The sequence below is a fragment of the Elgaria multicarinata genome, chromosome 3 (genome assembly GCF_023053635.1).
Source record: "Elgaria multicarinata webbii isolate HBS135686 ecotype San Diego chromosome 3, rElgMul1.1.pri, whole genome shotgun sequence".
In the NCBI taxonomy this organism is placed as follows: Eukaryota; Metazoa; Chordata; class Lepidosauria; order Squamata; family Anguidae; genus Elgaria; species Elgaria multicarinata.
In genome coordinates this window covers 74,386,526-74,405,395 of record NC_086173.1, presented here as the reverse complement: position 1 = coordinate 74,405,395, position 18,870 = coordinate 74,386,526, and the positions used below count along the sequence as shown (strand labels likewise).

Genomic DNA, 18,870 nt, shown 5'->3' with positions numbered 1-18,870 from the left:
AGCAACCACCCCATGACAGTTATTTTGTGAGAGGACCATGACACTCTTTCAAAATTCCAAATGTGCCCACTGATCCCAAAAAAGTTAGGGAGCCCTATCTAGCTCCTCTGCCTCCTTCTCAACTGTCACTCTTCTTGACCAACATTTTAACTTTTCTAGTCTCACTATTAAAATTTATAAATGGCTTCACAGAAGAGATGCAACATGCCCTTTCCACAAAAAGTAATTTCTGCCTGGCATCTCTTATGCTCAGGCAAAATAGAAGCTAAGATGAGATATACATAAATGTCTGTTTGCTAGAGAGTTACAGCTCATGAATGATTCCCATTAGGCCTAACTTCTGCTTTATACCTGCTATGCAACAGAAAGAGCCAAATATTTTAGATGTTAAGAAATAAGTTCATCTTAATATTTAGAAAGCAGTAATCGCATTTAGCCATTTACAGCAATAGGCCATGTTTCTGTTGCTCCTTCCTTATTAGCAAGATGCTTTTCCTGCCATTTACTTAAGAGAAACTTAATCCAAGCGCTCTTCACCTCTTTACATATGACAATGACTATGTAGTGTGTTATGGTCAATAATCACTAGTTCTACCAAACACTGTCTTTCCAGTGTTTGAATGGAAATTTTAAGGAGTCTAATAATATATTCCATTCAACAGCTTATCAAACAAGACCATCCTAGTTAGTCCTAGATAAGCCACTAAAGTTAGAAGAAAGGGCCAACAAGACAACACTGCTGCATTCTAGGTTCTGCTTCTTTCCGTCCCCTTAGTCAGGGATGTAAGCTATTCTGATTAGCTGTGGCGAGGGGGGCACCTAGTCCTTTACAAGATAATGGAGATTGCCTGCAGAATTAGGACTGCAAATTAATGTCAAACTGTTCTACAAAAAGTGCATCATCCTTGCCAACATGAAAATGCCTCCCTTTGGCCTTCTCCTTTCAGTTGCTTGGCTCTAGACCACAACAAACAATTACCTGGTTCAGAGAAAGTATCACTGATGTCATCATCTTTGTCATCCTCATAATCCTCCTCTTCATCGTCATCATTTTCAGACAGTTCATGCTCACTTCCAAAGCCTTCATCATGATCCTCATCCTCTACCTCTTCCTCGTCATCTTCATCCTCATCAGGATCAGCTTTGCCTGCCTGCTCACCCAAACCATCAGTGACAAAGAGAGAATAGTTATGTTCTTCTTTTTTCTGTGAAGGATCTGAAACAGAGGTGCTGGCAGAGAGGCTGCTCTCTTCAGCAATTAGTCCTGGAGTTTCCTGGGGTGGAGTGAGGAGCAGAGCCTGAGTCTCTTTAAAAGGCAACACAGGAGCACTGTGAGACTGAAGGGAGTCATTCCCTTTCCGCTCTTGCTTCTTTGCTACAGCTCCACAGTAGCAAGTGTTTTCTTTTGCAGCATCGGTGTTGGCCTGGTTCATGGCAGACCTGCTCTGGTGCACCGGATTTATCTTTACTTTTGCCTTTTTGACATAGTCTTTACATTCAACATGAATGTTCACCTTCTCGTTATTGTACACATTGGTCTTCACCATGATTTGTGTGCTTGAATTGGGCTTGCTTGCTTTTTGGGCAAACTCTGATAAAGGTGCCTCAGCCTGAGCAGACTTAGATGAACAAACTGGGGCTGCTGCTCTGGTTGCAATTTTCTTTGTTGGCAGAGAAGTTAACTGGGTTTGTTTTACACTGAACAGCAATTCTGGGTAGCACAGTGGATCTGAGACAGGCTGAGAGTCCTCACTGTTGAGTTGAGCCAGAGTTGGAGTTTTACCTATCACTTCTTCATCCTGGTATGGGCTTGAAAAGTCATCAAGACCCAAATAGTCCACCTCTTTTGTTCCCCAAATATCACAGCTGGTTAATTTTGTATACTTCGTCAAATCTTCACAGTAAGTGTCCCACTGCTCCCAGTTTCCGGAGAAAGACATTTCAGTATCCAGAATGTCTGTAAAAGACTCCAGGTTATCAAGATCTTTACAGTCCTCTGCAGAAAGGAGGTTGTCCCTGGAACTCTGCTGGTAATCCATTCCTCTGTCCTACACAAACAGGTTAAAGAAAGTTAGTAAATAACGGTAAATGTGTTTTCTCTGCAGGTTCTCATCCCACCCCCCAACCCTAACCACACTTTTTAAAAGGCTAATTTACTATACCTTCAAAACCCGCAAGTCTCTAAAGGGATAATACAAATCGATTTAAAGTTGTAATTCTAAAAAACAGACTCAGTGAACACAGTGAGACAGCCAAGTACACATGCAAAGTTTGTGTTGTATGTCAGCTTTGAGTCTAAGGCTTTTGAGAAGTCAACAGTTCCTAATACTTCTTTACCAGTAAGGAAACCCCATCAATTCGAATTGACCATAAACAACTCCTCTCTGAAACAGCCACTTAGGACACAATCCTATGCAAGTTTAGACAGAAAAAAGTCCTACAACTCCCAGCATTCCCCAGCCAGCCATGCTCAATTGAAGGTTATGTCAATGTTTTTTTTTCATGGCTAGCTTTGTCTGCCTTTCATGGGCGAGCGGCCACTGTTGCTGAGCTTATGAATTGAGGCTTCTGCAATCAGCGATTAAATTCAACATGGAAGTAAGGCACACTAAACTGGCGTTAATTGAACAGATCCACGCAAGGCATATTTCCACTCATTAAAGAAAGGCTAAGCTATGCTTTATGTGGTCAGAGGAAAATAAAAGTAGCTTACCACTTCATACATGAAATCTGGATCAGAACTGTTAGCCAAGAGATCTGTGCTCATCAAAGTCTGTTCTGAAAACACGTGGCTCCGAAAGGCATCTCCAAAAGGAGGGTCCATTCCACTCACACTAGGCTACAATAGATTATTATTAGTTTGAAACACAAAAAAACCCCAGTTTTATAACAAAAGTTTTTAAAAAGCGAGATGAAAGAAACTATAGGCCAGTTAGCTTAACAACTGTTCTGGGTAGTAATACTTCCCATTATTATTAAAAAGCATTAATATATTATTTCATATCCTAATAATTATTCTATTATTAAAGATGTTATATAAAATAATTATTAAAGATAAGATGATCAAGCACACTGAAGGACAAACCTTACTGAGGAAGAGTCAAGAAAAGCCTTGTTTCGTTAATCTTTTACACTTATTTGAGAGTGCCACTACGCATGTGGATGGGGTGAACCAGTAGACGTTATGGGTTCAATCTATCGTCAGACAAACTGATTTCCACTGGCACAACAAGACTTTCCCGTCCTGTCCACCCCTTGCAGCCCCCAATGTGTGTCCTAAATTAGCTCCAGCCCCCGCTACACCTTTTGGAGTAGATTTGGGTGGAGTGCTGGGGGAAGGGGAATTCCACTATCATACTATGCACATCATCTCCCTCTCTCCCTCAAAAACAAAAAAACAAACAAAAGATGACTGCAATTTCTTGACTTCTTGCTTTAATAATAATAATAATAATAACAACAACAACAACAATCATTTCTTACCCGCCTCTCCCTCTGGATCCAAGCGGGGAACATTAAGTACAAATACCATAATATACATAAAACTGATTAAAAACATATAAACCTGATACAATATTAAAATAACAGTCAAACATCTTAAAATTCATCTGAATAGGACTGCTGGAAGTAGATACAAATATTGGGCGCTTACCTGAGGCATTTCCAGGCCCAGGTCCTCCAAGTCAAACACTGAACTTTTTCTTTTCTTTCCTTGCAAATTCTGTTCCAGCTTTTCTTCGGGGTCAGTAGGCAGCATATAATTCATGCAATGCGGAGTTACAGATTTTTTCTAGAAAAAGCTTTACTTTGACTACATGGAACTCTTCTTTCTCTGGGGACTTTCTGCATGAAATAAAAACAAAAGCAAAAGCAAAAATTCATTGTACATCTAATGTGGATTCTTTCTTGAATCATTTCTGAAGGGAACTTTCCACTACCTAATAACCATAAAACCTAAAGCTAGAACAAAATTAGGAGACCAGTCTTAGCCTGTTGTTTATATATTAATTTATTTACTACAATCAGTGTGGCACTTTACAAAGTGCAAGAGGCCAGGCCCCTGCCACAAGGAGCTTACAATCTGAAATCCAATGCAGAAGAAAGGGAGGGAAATAAGTGAACTGGGAAAGAATTTACATTTCAGATATATGTAAGTTAGGCTTAGTTACAGTAGGGCAAGGGAATCAGGGGTTGTGCAAGAGGTTTTACAGAAAAGGAAGCTTTTAAAGAGTTATGAAGGAAATAAGGGAAGTGGCATCACAAAGGTGTTCCAGAAGGCAGCTGAAAGCATAACGAGAAGCCAGGGAGAAAGGGCCGAGTTGGTGAAAGGAACAGTAGATCTTCAGACAGCTGAGGGAGTTAATGCTGAAGGAGCAACGGTCATGGCCAGGGATGCATGAAGAGCAGAAATATAAGGGGGTGCAAGACCCTGGGGGGTTGAATCTATGAATGGAGGAACTTACACTGACTCAGAGTCTCACAGAAAGCTAGCACAGGGATTTAAGGAGGGATGTCACACAATCAGAGCAACGAGAGAAGTGAATGATTTTGGCAGTGGTGGATAGTGGTGACACAACTGAAGCAAGACAATAGAAGATCAGAGAAGAGAGGGTTACAGTAGTTAAGGTGAAACCAGAGTGTTTGCCAAAGGGGTAGAAAGGAAGGGGATGTTATTTCTGCAATAGCATAAACGGAGAAATGATATGACTTGGCAATGGACTGGATGTGGGGAGAAAATAGCGAAAGACATGGCTTTGTTCAGCTGGGTCAATGGTGATAATTGTCAACATATATGGAAAGTGTATGAAGAGAGGAGGCCTTTGGAGGAGACATGAAAAGTTCAGGCTTGGACATGCTGAATTTGAGACCAGCCCCCCCCCCCCCCCCGGGGGGGGAGGAGAGAGGAAAAGTAGAACTTCCCCTATGGAAGCATTGAACGAAAAATTAGGCACCTGAGAACAGAATCCTAGAGACCAGCTTCAAGCAAAAATCACCCCCTGGTGTCAATATGCTCCCACATGTGCTTTTTGCAGTAAGAACAAACTGATTTGGGGCAATGAGACACTTCTTTTCTTTCAAAAAGAAAATAGCAAGCTTAAGCAAGCTTTTTAAAAAGCACAGGCTGAAAAAATCAGGCAACAGAGAGTTATCAACTGTACCAAAGGCAGAGAGATGTCATGAATAATGAGAATTTAATAGAGACTTTTAGATTTGACAGGGAGGTTATGATTGGGGATTTTTGTGAGGTCAGTTTCAGTGGAGTGTGGAGACCAGAAGCCAGATTGCTGGGGGTTAAGGAGTGCAGCTAGAGGCGAAAAAGTCAAGATAAGAGAGAGTAAGGAGCATGCTCCAGGAGTTCAGAGGCAAAGTGCAGAAGAGAGTGTGGGTGGTAGCTGGAGAGGGAGGAGGATTTGAGGTGGGGGTTTTTTTAAAAAAAAGACTAGGTGAGACAGTAACATATTTGAACGAGGAGACAGAGTAGAGGGACGGGTTGATAATTTGGAAGAGAGGAGGGATAAAATTAGGAGGGGACCAACAGGGGCACATGGAGGAGTCAGATGAAGACAAAAGGGTAGTCAACTAATCAAGTGAGGCAGAGGGTTGGAAAGAGAAGAAAGAAAAGTGCTAGGGAGAAGGACACCAGGAAAACCAGGGTGGATGGTTTCAATTTTAGCACTGAAAGAGACAAAGTCTTAGGCTGAACACAAGGATAGAGGCAACAGTGGGGCAGACCTTAGCAGGGCATCAAAACTGAGTTGCAAATATATTCTCATTTGAAACCTCGTGGGTTTTGCATCTCTGTGTAGAATTTTGTTTTAGAATCAATAAACTGCTAGATTATTTAATTTTAACTTCATATTTTATCTTATGTTTTAGTGTCCTGCCCAAGTCAAAGAAGGATTCTCAGAATGGCTAACAAGACTAACACAAAACAATAAATAAAGAAATTTAATTAGGCAGCACAGCAAGCAAAGCACCAGCAGAAGGCAAAACAAAATATCAACATATCCAAGTGGCTTGGAGAAAATAGAAATCATTTTGCACTGCAAAGATATCAGCCTTGGCACCAGACAAAACTCCCTGGGGAAGAAGTTCCTAAACTGGGGTACAATCATTAAGGTCACCTCTGATCTCTGGATCCCTCCACTGCTAGAGGTGAAGTAAGTGGTGAAGGGCTTTTGAGGAAGATCTTAATACTCTGGTAAGCTTATTAGTACCAGCACTTTGAATTGTGCTTGGAATCAATGCAGGAGCCTGTGCAGCTGATACGTTCCATTTGCCGAGTCCAGTTCTGTAATCTAGTCAATGTATTCTGAACCAACAGTAGTTTCTAAACAGTCTCCAAAGGCAGCACCATATAGAATACATTACAGTAAACCAAACAGGATATTAGCAGGACATGGTTAACTGTGGTCAGGCTATCTCTCTTCAAGAGGAGCCACAGCACCCTAATTTTAATATGCAGTCTAACATGGGCCAAAAGCCTTTGTTTCGAGAGATGGTACACCCTAACACAACAATGCCTCAGACTGTGCCGTGAGAAATTTAAGTATTTCTGTGAACCCCAAAATACCCACTCACAGAAAACATTGCCCACTGTAGCCTTATGCAAGCATTCGAGATTTGTATCCATTGAGATGGTGACATGTGCCGCAGCCACACACCCTCCAAGCACGATCTCCCCATGATTATGGGAAATGTAATTGTGCTCAGAAACTCTAATAATGCAGGGTTCCCAATCATGTGAGCTCTACACCCACGTTCACCTGGACATAGGTTCCTTATCTCCCTTCAGACCTTTCCAGTACACACAGGAAGATTGAGTGGAACCAAGGTACGTGTTCCCTTTCCCCTCCATGGATACACATTTTGAATGTCTGCATATGGGCAATGGTTCTGCACGATCAACTGTCTGGGGTTGGTCCCCTTTCAAATCAGCCTCTGCTGAGGGCTGATGGTTTTACCAAAGGTGTGATTAAACCACCTAATTTCTCCTGATACAACAGCATTAACTGCTCTCAGAGGGAGCACACCTGGAACCAATGCAGAACTAGAAGAGGGTGGACAGCTCTTACTGCTGTTATATACTGTAAAGCCAAAACCTGAGGCATTACAGAGAAGTGTGTCCGAAAGTTTAATTAAAAAATAAAAACTTCCTCAAATATGAGAAGCGTTGCCCTAATATGTAAATCAAGTTTTCAAACAGTCTAAAGACCTTTTTATTTCAGTTGGCTTTTTCATGATTTATGGTGCTGTAACTATTTTATCCACTACAACTATATTATTGTTGTTTTACATGCTGCTGATTTTTATTTGATTGTTCTGTCTCAGTGGTCTTCAACTGGTCCAGACCCTAGATCCACCTCAGACTCTAAACCTGCAAAATGGGTTCCATTTTTACAATTTTCTCCATGCCCAACATGGCAGCAACAGCTTTGCCAAGACCCAACTGGACTGATCTTGTGGCCCACTTTTGGGTCATGACCCACCAGTTGAAGACCACTGTTCTATCTGATTCGTGTGCTCCTGTTATATTATTATTTCAATATTGTATTTTTTGGTATGATCTTATTATTGTAAACCACCTTGGGAGGATAATTTATCCTGAAATGCGTTCTAAAAATCTATTAAATAAAATACAAATGAACTTTAGGCATAGTGAATAAAATAATTGGCTGAGAGCTTTGGAGTGCAGATTTCAGTAAAAGAAAAGCTCAATAAAGCACTCAAAAACCCCTACAATACACCTCAATAATAATTAAACAAAACAGAATGCCAATAATGCTATATGTTTCAATAAATCTACTCTTTTGGAAACTGTGTAATAGGTTCTTTTAAAAGGCTAAAGTATAAATCTTTGTTCTAGATTTTCCAGCTATTGCAGCTTTATTTGGTAAATTTGATGTTTAAGCTTTCTGGCAGGTTGCCTCAAGGCACCAACTGTGTGCTTCAGTATACCACAAACAGCAATACTATGCAAAAGAACATCTATAGAATAACCCACTCAGCACTGTGACATTTCACACTGTGTAGCAGAAATGTGTTTTCTCATTAGTTACCCCAGATGCAAAACCCCACAATTAAGTTGATTCATTGAAAGAAGTCCTTTTAAGTTCTTTACTTTTCATGCAGGGTGATAGAGAAAATGATTGCCATAAAATGAGATCTGCTAGGATGTTGATAAATTCAAGTTGGCATGCCTATCATCCAGATATTCTGTTTCCATTTAGTAATTCACTCTCTATATGTCTCGGTCTCCAAGAAAAGGCTAAAACCAAATATTAAATTAAAGGATGCTGCAGAACAGCTTGAAAGCTCATGTGCATTCATTATGAGAATTAAGTTTTAAAAATCAAAACCTGAGCCATGCAGGAGCAGGCAGGCAAAAGGGATAGCATGCTCATTTCTGACCACTTACATCAGTTCTATAAGAAATCTTTGGCTAAGCTATTATTGGTTAACAGAATGTCATTCACATACTAGAGTTCATTCACATGAAATAGAACTTTTCCAAAGCATTTTATCCATGTGCTACCACCATTATGATCACAAACAACAATACTATAAATATAGCTCTCACAAACATTATTTTACAAAACTGCAGCTTTTTGGATCAATTAATTTCCATTGTACAATTTAAATACAGCCTAATTATCATAACTTTAGGGAAAGTTTGCCTATGCAGAACACTGAGTACTACATAATAAGTTGAAGTCATAAGGCATGAGGAATGGGATGCTAGCTGAATTATTGACATTTCTATTGTGAAATCCAGTAACTGTACAGACCAACAAGTACACCAGCATTTTAAAGAGTTTAAAATGAAATTACAGATAATCCTATTCTGTTTAGATGCTTCTCCTATAGGCATAGGCAACTCCACACTTTATACAGCAATGAAATTTGTCATGGCTTACTCATCAACATAGGTTTTGAAACTTACCTGCAGCAAGCACATAAAGTGTGAATAACAGATGCACATCCTTAAACACCCATGTACAGTTTACCCAGCCAGTGTGAAGCTCCCATTGGAAGCCATAGGTGATCAGGAGAAACATTTCAAGTACACAAGGGAGGGTCTTCTTTGCCTATTACATCTAGTAGCACTTCATGGAACGTAGGTTCTGCTGTTAATACTTCTCTTTCTACTGAGTTCCAAACTCTTTCCTGGCCAAAATAATTTAATGTGGACATTTCTAATTCTACCAAAACATGCTCTGCAAAATATACAAGACTTTTTTTAAAATGTCCATCATTTGTTTCCATCAAGTTTAAGAAATTTTAGTACGAAATTCCAGAACTCTGTCAATAGGCATACCAGCTATACACAGTGCCTCCTAACGTATTTGGACTACAACAAACCTTTGCTATGCCCAACTTCATATTGATTGCACAGAATCATCTCTTGGAAGAGCCTTTTTTTAACATCTTGTAGTCTCTTAAAGCTTTTGAAATAATGGATGTTTCCATTTAAATCATCTGGCCTCTGTTCTCAGCTGCTAGCATTATTACTCTTAGAAAATATGTAACGGGAATAGCAGAAACAGACCTCGTATATAGCTTCATGGCTTCTCCATTTTGGCTTTATTTCTGTTAAATAAATCATGATACGGTGTAATATGTCATGTGTTGTTGTTCATCTGAGGTTGTATTTACCTAATTTTTAGACCTGCTAAGGAACAGATGATTGTTATTATGTCCTGATATGTAAAATCATACAATTCCAAGAGGGTGTACTTTCTTTTTCACACGACTATAGATTAACTGTTCCTCGTTGTATTTGTAGCCTGTAGTTTCAAAACTTGTGTTGATTACAGTTAACCAACTCCAGCCTACTTTTCAGAGTTCAAATGAATTGATATATTCAACACAACTTTGCTGAAAGTAGTGAAAACAGAATCTGTATTTCAAACATGCATGTATATCTCTTTCAAAAAATTAATGTGCCACAACCAAGCTGTTGACAAAAGAAAATATGAGCATTTCTTAAAAGCAAGTGTGCATGCATGTGAACGTCATTTTTGCAAATTTACAGACTGATTGATTGATTACATTTATATACCGCCCCATAGCTGAAGCTCTCTGGGTGGTTTACAAAAAATTAAGCACATTGATTTTAGGAGGAGATATACATATGCTTGAAAGAGAGGACAACACAAGATATACATGCTCATGATTTTTTCTAAAATCTTCCTTCTCAGAAGTCACATTCATAATTAATATGCTGAGTTTGGACCTTGGAAAACTCCCAAGCTTCACTATTCCCTAATTGAAAATACTCTTTGAGGATTTGGTATGAGAGCTTTTTGAATAGTACAGGATCTTAGTGACAAGCAAGGCTAAAATCATGCACAAGCCACATATTTCAGGCGAAGTTGCATAGGACACCCAGGTCACACTTTCTCACACAGTCCAGATGAAACAGGTAAGACTCAAATCAACAGAACTATTCATGAGTAAATTTGTATAATGTAATTTTTATGGCCCATCATATTTGGGACATTTAAACATAGCGTTCTGAAGAATGTTTCCTACACAGCTATATGGATCCCATCTCTCACAGATGTAATAATCTCTACACCTTTTCTAGGTCTACACTATTCTTCGTGAGATGGGGTGACCAGAAGAGTACACAAGTGTGGCTATACCATACTTTTCTTTAATCTCAAATTCGATGGGCCTTTCACCATAATTTTGCAATCATATTCAAATATATTCATGAGTAGACTCATTTTATTGCTGTAAGCCATCTGGGGAGGGCTTCTGCCCTGAAAGGCAGGCCAAGAAATATTTTAAATAAAAATCAGTAAGTCTTACCTACTCTACCTGGGCTTTCAGAGCATCTCTCCTGGGTTATTTTCAAATGTTCATATACATACATCTTCCTCCTGAAGTAAGCAGCTGGTAGTGCATTATTTTTGCACTAAGCTCCTGCACTGGAGGAAAACTGCTACAACAGTGGCAAGATGCAAAGGAGGGATTTTTTGGCAGGTGCAGATTGTCATGAATGGGGAGAAGAGCAACATCTGCTGAAACTTCATCTTCTGCACAACTACGGCAGATATAGGAAGTCTTCTCCTTTGCAATGCATCTGTTCCTCTCTACTGCCACAAGTATGTGCAGTTTCCTGCCAACTGCCTTATGTCTGTAGCACCGGTTTAGCCACACACTACATTTCATATCCCTTTCCTCTTACTGCTCTAACCACTCTGCTTGAATCCACCTCACTACTGAATTGAAAATTGCACCCAACTGATTTATTGTTGGGAAAAACTCCTTTTTTCTTTTTGAAGACGTGGAAGACTACAAGGATTCTTTGTTCAAAACTACAGACTTTCTAGGAAAATAAGCAAGTTACAGACTTCCTAGTCTCTGTCAGGAGTTCTTGCTCCCACAAATTTTCTGTCTTCTAGAAGTTGGCCTTTCAAATTCTGAGAGTGGTATTTATAGAAATATCATTTTCCATTTGCTGCCTGGAGTACTGAACACTTTAGAGTCAAGGCAGTCTTCAAATGCACAAAAGAATCATCTGTTCTATTAATAGTTTTGACAAACAACTTTGGCATTCAAGGCCATGGTGCCAGATTATGAAAACTGTTTCAGGTTATGAATGTGTCCTTATGCAAGAATTTATTTCAAGTAAGTCACTGGCTACACAGTGATACTTTGCTTCCACACATTACATAAGCATGATGCCAAATACTAGTCCAAATCACTGTCAGTTACATTTGACAAGACTATTTAAAATCAGAGATTCCAGTTCCCAGTCCTATGGTCACAAAAGTAAACAGTGAAAATTCACCTTTGGACTTCCATATGTGTGAGGCTTTCTGCTTTCATTACGAAATTTTCTAGCCTCCAGTGTTGTAGAAAACTCTTGAAGGTACAACTACCACCATTTCCAACCAGCATGGCCGATTAGCATAGATTATGTGAGTTGTATTTCAAAACATATGGAGGGCATCAGGTTGCCTATCCCAGCACTAAACTACTTGCAAGGCCTACTTTGCACAAACAGATGAGATTGCAAAGCATTTCTGGACTGCAATATATTAGACTGCAGGTGGGTATTAGAAAGGTTCATTGCTTCCATGTTTTTAAAAAAACTGCATATAGAAAGCTAGAATGTTGGAAAGAAGGTTAGAATACAATCCTGTCCCCAAAATCTTTAAATTAGTCATCCAGATTCTTCCATCTCTTCTGCCATTTGCGGGAACTAGGCCTAATTTCCATTACGGTTATGTATAAGATTTTCTTCTCTCAGAGTTTACATTTCATTGAGAAATTCCTGAAAATATTATTGCAAGTACAGCACTGATAGATAACCTAAGCAATAAGGTGCAAATGTAGCCACTACAGCAGCATATAGTAGCAGTGAGAAATGTTTTAAGTACAGATGATAGCCCATGGCTGAAGACAGCCCAATGTGCAGAAAGAGGTGCATATGCTGTTGAGGCTAAAGATTAAAATTCTATGTTGAAAGGGGGCAAGGTTGATAGCAGACAGAATAGGGATATTAGAGGCCAGAAGAGTATTTAAGGGGCCTGCCACACATTACACACAAACACATGCAACTCAGCCCTGAAGCCTTTCTTTTTTGAAGTGAAAAATCACTTCTGGAGTGGGGAAATTTGGAGTAGAGAAGGCAGTGCTGAACCCTGAGCTGATGTTTTCAGAGTATACTTTCTATGACCCTTAAGGTCTCTTCTTCTTGAATTTTAAAATCCATCAGAGCACATTACATTCTTCCCGTTTCTATTACTGTCCATTTAGCTTAGATCTCATTTGCCATTCTATTGCCCAGCCATACTATTTGGAGGGAATCTTTTGGAATTCGTCAGACTGCTTGGAATATTCTAAATATATTTTGAAAGCAAAAAATATGGTTACTTCACTACACCTCAAACTGTATGTGAATAAGCAGTACATGTACCTACCAATAGAGGTTCTTAGTGCTCCATCCCCACTATTTACTTCCCTCTATTTTGACATTTAATCCTATCATTCAGTCTTGAACTTTATGCAGCTAGCAGCCAACAAAAGGACCCATTTGTCATCTTACCACCTTACATGAATTTTCTTTAAAATGCAGAGTGATACAATGCACCCTTTAATTGGAGTGGAATGGGAAGAACATATCCAACCAGCACCAGTTTGCTTCCAAGCCCAATTCAAAGTTGGGCTTGAAAAACCGTTCATGGTGATCACGTATTAAGAACACTTTCAGTAAAGAACGATCTTTTCCCCATCAGCATTTCTAAGAGCTAAGAACTTATTTGAAGCAGAATTACATATTCCAATGTATTCTTTGAAGTGTTAATGATAAAATCAGCTTTTGTTGGCCAACAGTGGACTGGGAAAGCCCGTTTAATGAAAACACCATGTATTTGCTCAGCAGCATTGAACAGTACTGTATAGTACTTTGAACAGAAGTGCTGTAGAAATAAAACTATGGAAACAGAACAACTTATCCTTGCTCTGACAGGAAGCACTTGCTGTTTCTCCTAAAATGCATGAAATCTAAAATAGAACAGAAAGTGAAACAGCTAAAGAAATATACAAGTGATGCATGATCTAGAAACAAAGAGAAGAGGTTAATCCAGCATAGCCTTCTAGTATGAAACAAAGCATAGAAATAGAGAATCTTCAATTATCAGATTTTCAATTTGCACTCTAATTCTAATGCTAAATACCAACAGAGTACTGCATTTTAACTATCTGTTGTAGATTTTATCTACTCTTACTGGTTTGGTCATGATGTACCAAGGAAACTCAGTATCCATTATCTGGGGGAGATGGAGTGCTCCCATTCCACTCACTAGAGGCAAATAGAAATATGGCAATGGGAATTGGTTGTGTGCACCAGATGAGGGGAAGGGACGTTAAATGTTTACTATCTGCGCCTCCTTCCAAGTCATTTTCCAAATCACAGTAACCCAGAGAGCTCCGGCTATTGGGCAGTACAGAAATGTAATAAATAAGCTGCCCTGTCAACTTGCACTTGGACACAAGCATGTTACTGCTTAATGCTTAATAAAATCTCCCTCATTCATGACTTGATTATGGATGAGGAAGCTGCCTGGGCTTGAATCACCAAGGCCTGGACAGACAAGCTGGGAGGAGTGGCTCTGTCTCAGCTGTACACAGTTAGCTACTCCGTGCAACACCAACACAGCTCAAAGGATGGACATGACCATAGAACCAGGAGCTTATGGGAATTGTAGTCCAAAAAATCTGGAAGGCACCAGGTTGCTTACTCCTGGGTCTATAGAGATTTCATCTCCCTCTCTAGGCTTCTTGGATGGATAGGTTCCAGTTTTTAGTGTTTGTACTTTGTTCTGGGAATTCAAGAACGTCTAAACAATCCCCCTGCCTGAGCTGATGGAGGGGGTCTTGGAACTGTGTTCAGGTTCTTCATGTTAGTGGTTTTGGGGGACCACAATATGCTGAGATTTTGTCAGAGGAGATTCAGGAATGTTTATTTATTTTATTTGTACCTTGCCTTTCTACCAAGAAAAATGGTACTCAAGGTGGTTATAATCATAAATAAAACTTGATTGAAATAATGAAACAAATGCAGTAAAACACAATTAAAAACAAACAAAAAACAACAGAATAAAAACAGCACCTAAACCAAACGACCCATTTACAGCCTGCTTGAATAAAAAAGTCTTTGCCTGCTAGTTGAAGAACAGAGAAGGAGCCAGCCTAGCCTCCCTCAGCAGGGAGTTTCACAGCCTGGGAGTGGCCACCGAGAAGGACCTCTCTCATATTGCCACCAAATGCACCGCTGAAAGTAGCAGTCTCAAAAAAAAAAAAAAAGGCCCTCTCCCAAAGACCTTAAGACCCAATCAGGCTTGTAGGGGAGAAGGAATTCTTTTAGGTAACCTTGTCCCAGGTCCGATTCAAAGTGTTGGTATTAACATTCAAAGCCCTAAACGGCTTGGGGCCAGGTTATTTGAAGGAACACCTCCTCCCATATGTACCTGCCCAGACCTTAAGATCATCCACAGGGGTCCTTCTCCGTGAGCCCCTGCCGAAGGAAGTGAGGCAGGTGGATACTAGGAGGAGGGCTTTCTCTGCTGTGGCACCCCGGCTGTAGAACGAGCACCCCAGAGAGGTTCGCTTGGCACCAACATTGTTTTCCTTTTGTCGCCAGCTGAAGACCTTTTTATTCTCTCAGTATTTTAACACTTAATTTTAACTTAAATTTAAATTTTACTGTTCTAATTCTGTATTTTAATCCTATATCAATTTCTGCTGCATGGTTTTACCCTGGTTGTGCTTTTTATACTGTATTTTGTATTTGTGTTTTTAGACTGTTGGTTGTTTCATTATGGTTTTAATTTTTGTGAACCACCCAGAGAGCTTCGGCTATTGGGCGGTATAGAAATGAAATAAATAAATATAGGGCTTTACGGAGTTAGGGTTAGCAATTTGAATTCTGCCTGGAAACAGACTGGTATCCGGAAAAACTGTTGTACCAAGGGAGTCATTTGCTCTTCGTAACCGGTCAACCATCTTGTCACAGCATTCTGGACCAGCTCAAGTTCCTGAAAAGTTTTTGAAGGCAGTCCCACATTACAGTAGCCAAAACGCAATGGTAACTAAGTCATACATGACTGTGGCCAGATCAGACATCTCTGGAACAGGCATGGCTGGCATGCTAGCCTTAGCTGCGCAAGTGCACTCCTACCCACCACCAAAGCCTGGACATGCAGGTTCAGGGCCAACTCAAGGAGTACACACAAACTGGAACCTGAATCTTCAGGAGGAGTGTAACCCCATCCAGCACAGGTTGAATCCCTATTCCCAGATTGGTCTTCACATCTACCATGACAACCATGGGCCTACATATGTCCCAACATATGTAGCAGATCACACTCTCAGCTTGGTTTTCTCACATTGTCCAGAGGATGGTGGCTCTCTTCTTGATTTCTTTGTCATGGTCAGACAACTTCCTGATGAGGCTTAGACTGATGGTGACCTTTCTACAGGAATTTCTTAGAAAGGTCAGGCCTTGGAGCTAATGGAACTCAGGCGGTAGAAAACCCAGAGACAGTCTTATAAAACAGAGGTAAAACGCACTACTAAGCCTACTCTGTGTGGTGACGACAGTGTAGAAGCAATACTTCACCACCACCATTGCATCTGTACAGTGCTTTTCTGAGGATGTGTGCTCCTTTCACCTGGTGGTTCATAATATCAAGTAGGGAGTGATCCTTAGGGTCCATAGAGTAGTGAACATCTCTTTACAAAGAGTGTCTTGGTTGCCTTGAAAGAGGTGGCCATGAAGCTGTTCTTGAAAGAGACAGTTCTGAAAGTGTCCTAGGCCCAGAATATTGTGTGTGTGTGTTGTTATTTTTTCTTTACTTGTATTAATCTTATAAAAGAAAATATTAAAAGAGGGAAAATACAAATATCAATTCATTGCAAGTATTAGATGACAAATATAATCTAAATTAACAAAGACTACAAATTCAATATCTGATATAAAGTATGAATAGAAATTGAGCAAAAAAAAAAATCTACAAAAATATAATTACAAAGCAACCAATCAATGAAATTGTGACCAAATTGCATGGAAGTCCTCATCTTTGCCACACCATCAAAAAACAGCTAAGTTTAAACAATGAATACATATCAACTATCCACTGCTGCAAATTAGGAGTGTATTTGTCCTTTCAAAGCAATATTATTTATTATTTATTTATTTAAAACATTTATATCCCGCCCTATATCATGAAGGTCTCAGAGTGGCGTACAGATAAAAACATACAGTATAAAACAATAAATATGCACAGTTAAAAACAAATTAAACCATGATCCAAGATAAAACAATAATTTAAAAGCAGTAAAAGCAGTTAAAACAGTTAAAACAATGTGCCAGTGAATTTAACTATCAAAGGCTTTGTTAAAAAGCCATGTTTTACTTGGTGTCGAAATGCAATCAATGTTGGCGCCAATCAGGCCTCCAAGCGGAGGGCATTCCACAGTTGGGGTGCCACAACAGAGAAAGCCCTCTCCCTTGTCCCATCATAGCGTATATGTTGCATTGGTGGGATGCAGAGAAGGGCTCCTCCAACAGATCTAAAGTCTCGGGCAGGCATATATAAGGAGAGGCGCTCTTTCAAGTATCAAGGTCCCAAGCAGTTTAGGGCTTTAAACGTCATTATTACCAACACCTTGAATTCCAACCGGAAGTGTATAGGCAGCCAGTGCAGTTCCTTTAAGACCAGTGTTATGTGGCTTCTGTAAGATGTACCCACCAGCAGTCTAGCTGCTGCATTTTGCACTAGCTGCAACTTCCGTGTCGTCTTCAAGGGCAGCCCCACGTAGAGTGCATTGCAGTAGTCTAATCGGGAAGTTACCAGTGCATGCACTACTGTGGCTAGGTTGTCCCTGTCCAGGAAAGGCCGTAGCTGGCGGATCAGCCGAAGCTGACCCCAAGTACTCCGTGCCTGGGCATCCAGTGACAATGATGGATCTAGGAGTACTCCCAAGCTACCTACCTGCTCCTTCAGAGGGAGCGCCAACTCATCCAGAACAAGTTGCTTACCCAATACCCGGACTCGGGAACCACCAATCCACAGAGCTTCCGTCTTATTAGGATTCAGCTTCAGTTTATTGGCCCCCATCCAGCCCACTACAGCCTCCAGGCACTGGTCCAGCACCTTCACAGCCGCAGCTGACTCCGATGACAAGGAGAAGTAGAGCTGAGTATCATCAGCATACTGATGGCACCCAACTCCAAAACCCCTAATGACCTCACCCAACAGCTTCATACAGATGTTGAACAGCATGGGTAATATAGATGTTGAACATCAATACAGTAATTCTCCTAGGCAAATCCCAGATATTTTGGACTACAACTCCTGTCATACCTGACCATTGGCCAGAGGCCTGATGGAATTTCAATCCAGCTTCAGGCGATCGAGTTCAACCCCCTACTCAATGCAGGAATCCACATTAAAGCATACCTGGCAGATGGCTGTCCAGCTGCATCTTCAATGCCTCTAATGTAGGAGAGCCCACTACCTCCCTAGGTAATTGGTTCCACTGTTGTACTGCTCTAACAGTCAGGAAGTTTTTCCTGATGTTCAGCTGGAATCTGACTTCCTGTAACTTGAGCCCATTATTCCATGTCCTGCACTCTGGGATGCTGACATGAAGGGAGAACTACAGGAAGAATGTAACCCTGCTAAGTTCCCTAGATTTCTCTGCATCTTTCAGTACCATTGATTAAATAATCCTTTTGGATAGGATCTCCAAAACAGGAACTGGGGACACTGCATTGTAGTAGTTCCTGAATGGGTAATTCCAGAAGATGGCACTAGTCCTATGGCATTTGTGCTATGGAGTCCTGCAAGTTTCCATCTAGGAACATAGGAAACTACCTTATACTGAATCATCTAACACAGTATTGTTAACACTGACTGGCAGTGGCTCTCCAGAGTTTCAAGCAGGATTTTTTCTTAGCTCTACCCAAAGTTGCCTGGGATTGAACATGGGACCTTCTGCATGCACAGATGTGTTCTACCACTGAGCTATGGCCCCATCTCATCTCCCATATTCTTTAACATATACATAAAGTGAGGTATCATCAGTATGCTGATGACATCTAGCTCAATTGTTCCTTTTCATCTGAGTCAGGTGAGGCAGGGGAAATGCTGGGAGCAGGAATGACTGGATGAGGGCCAAAACACAAACTCATCCAGACATGATGGAGGTGCTGTAGGTGAACAGCTTGTTGGGCTAGGGAGGCAGGGTTTAACTTGTTCTGAATGGAGTTGCACTTCCCCTGAAGAGACAACTTCACAGTCTGAGAGTACTCTTAGATCCAACATTGTCACTTGAGGCTCAAGTGAT

The 18,870-nt window shown here is 40.4% G+C and overlaps 2 protein-coding genes across 2 annotated transcripts in view; one reads left to right on the top strand and one right to left on the bottom strand.

Moving 5' to 3' along the window:
• STC2 (stanniocalcin 2) overlaps nt 1-18,870 on the top strand; it is a 363,863-nt gene that overhangs the window by 196,954 nt on the left and 148,039 nt on the right. The gene's annotated exons all lie outside the window — the stretch shown is intronic.
• CREBRF (CREB3 regulatory factor) overlaps nt 1-18,870 on the bottom strand; it is a 36,414-nt gene that overhangs the window by 10,444 nt on the left and 7,100 nt on the right. Inside the window, exons 2-4 of the mRNA XM_063120618.1 lie at nt 3,653-3,843; nt 2,714-2,839; nt 980-2,048 (exon numbers count right to left, since the gene is read on the bottom strand). Coding sequence (XP_062976688.1) covers nt 980-2,048; nt 2,714-2,839; nt 3,653-3,766 — 1,309 coding nt within the window. The 5' untranslated portion in view covers nt 3,767-3,843. The remainder of the gene's footprint in view (nt 1-979; nt 2,049-2,713; nt 2,840-3,652; nt 3,844-18,870) is intronic.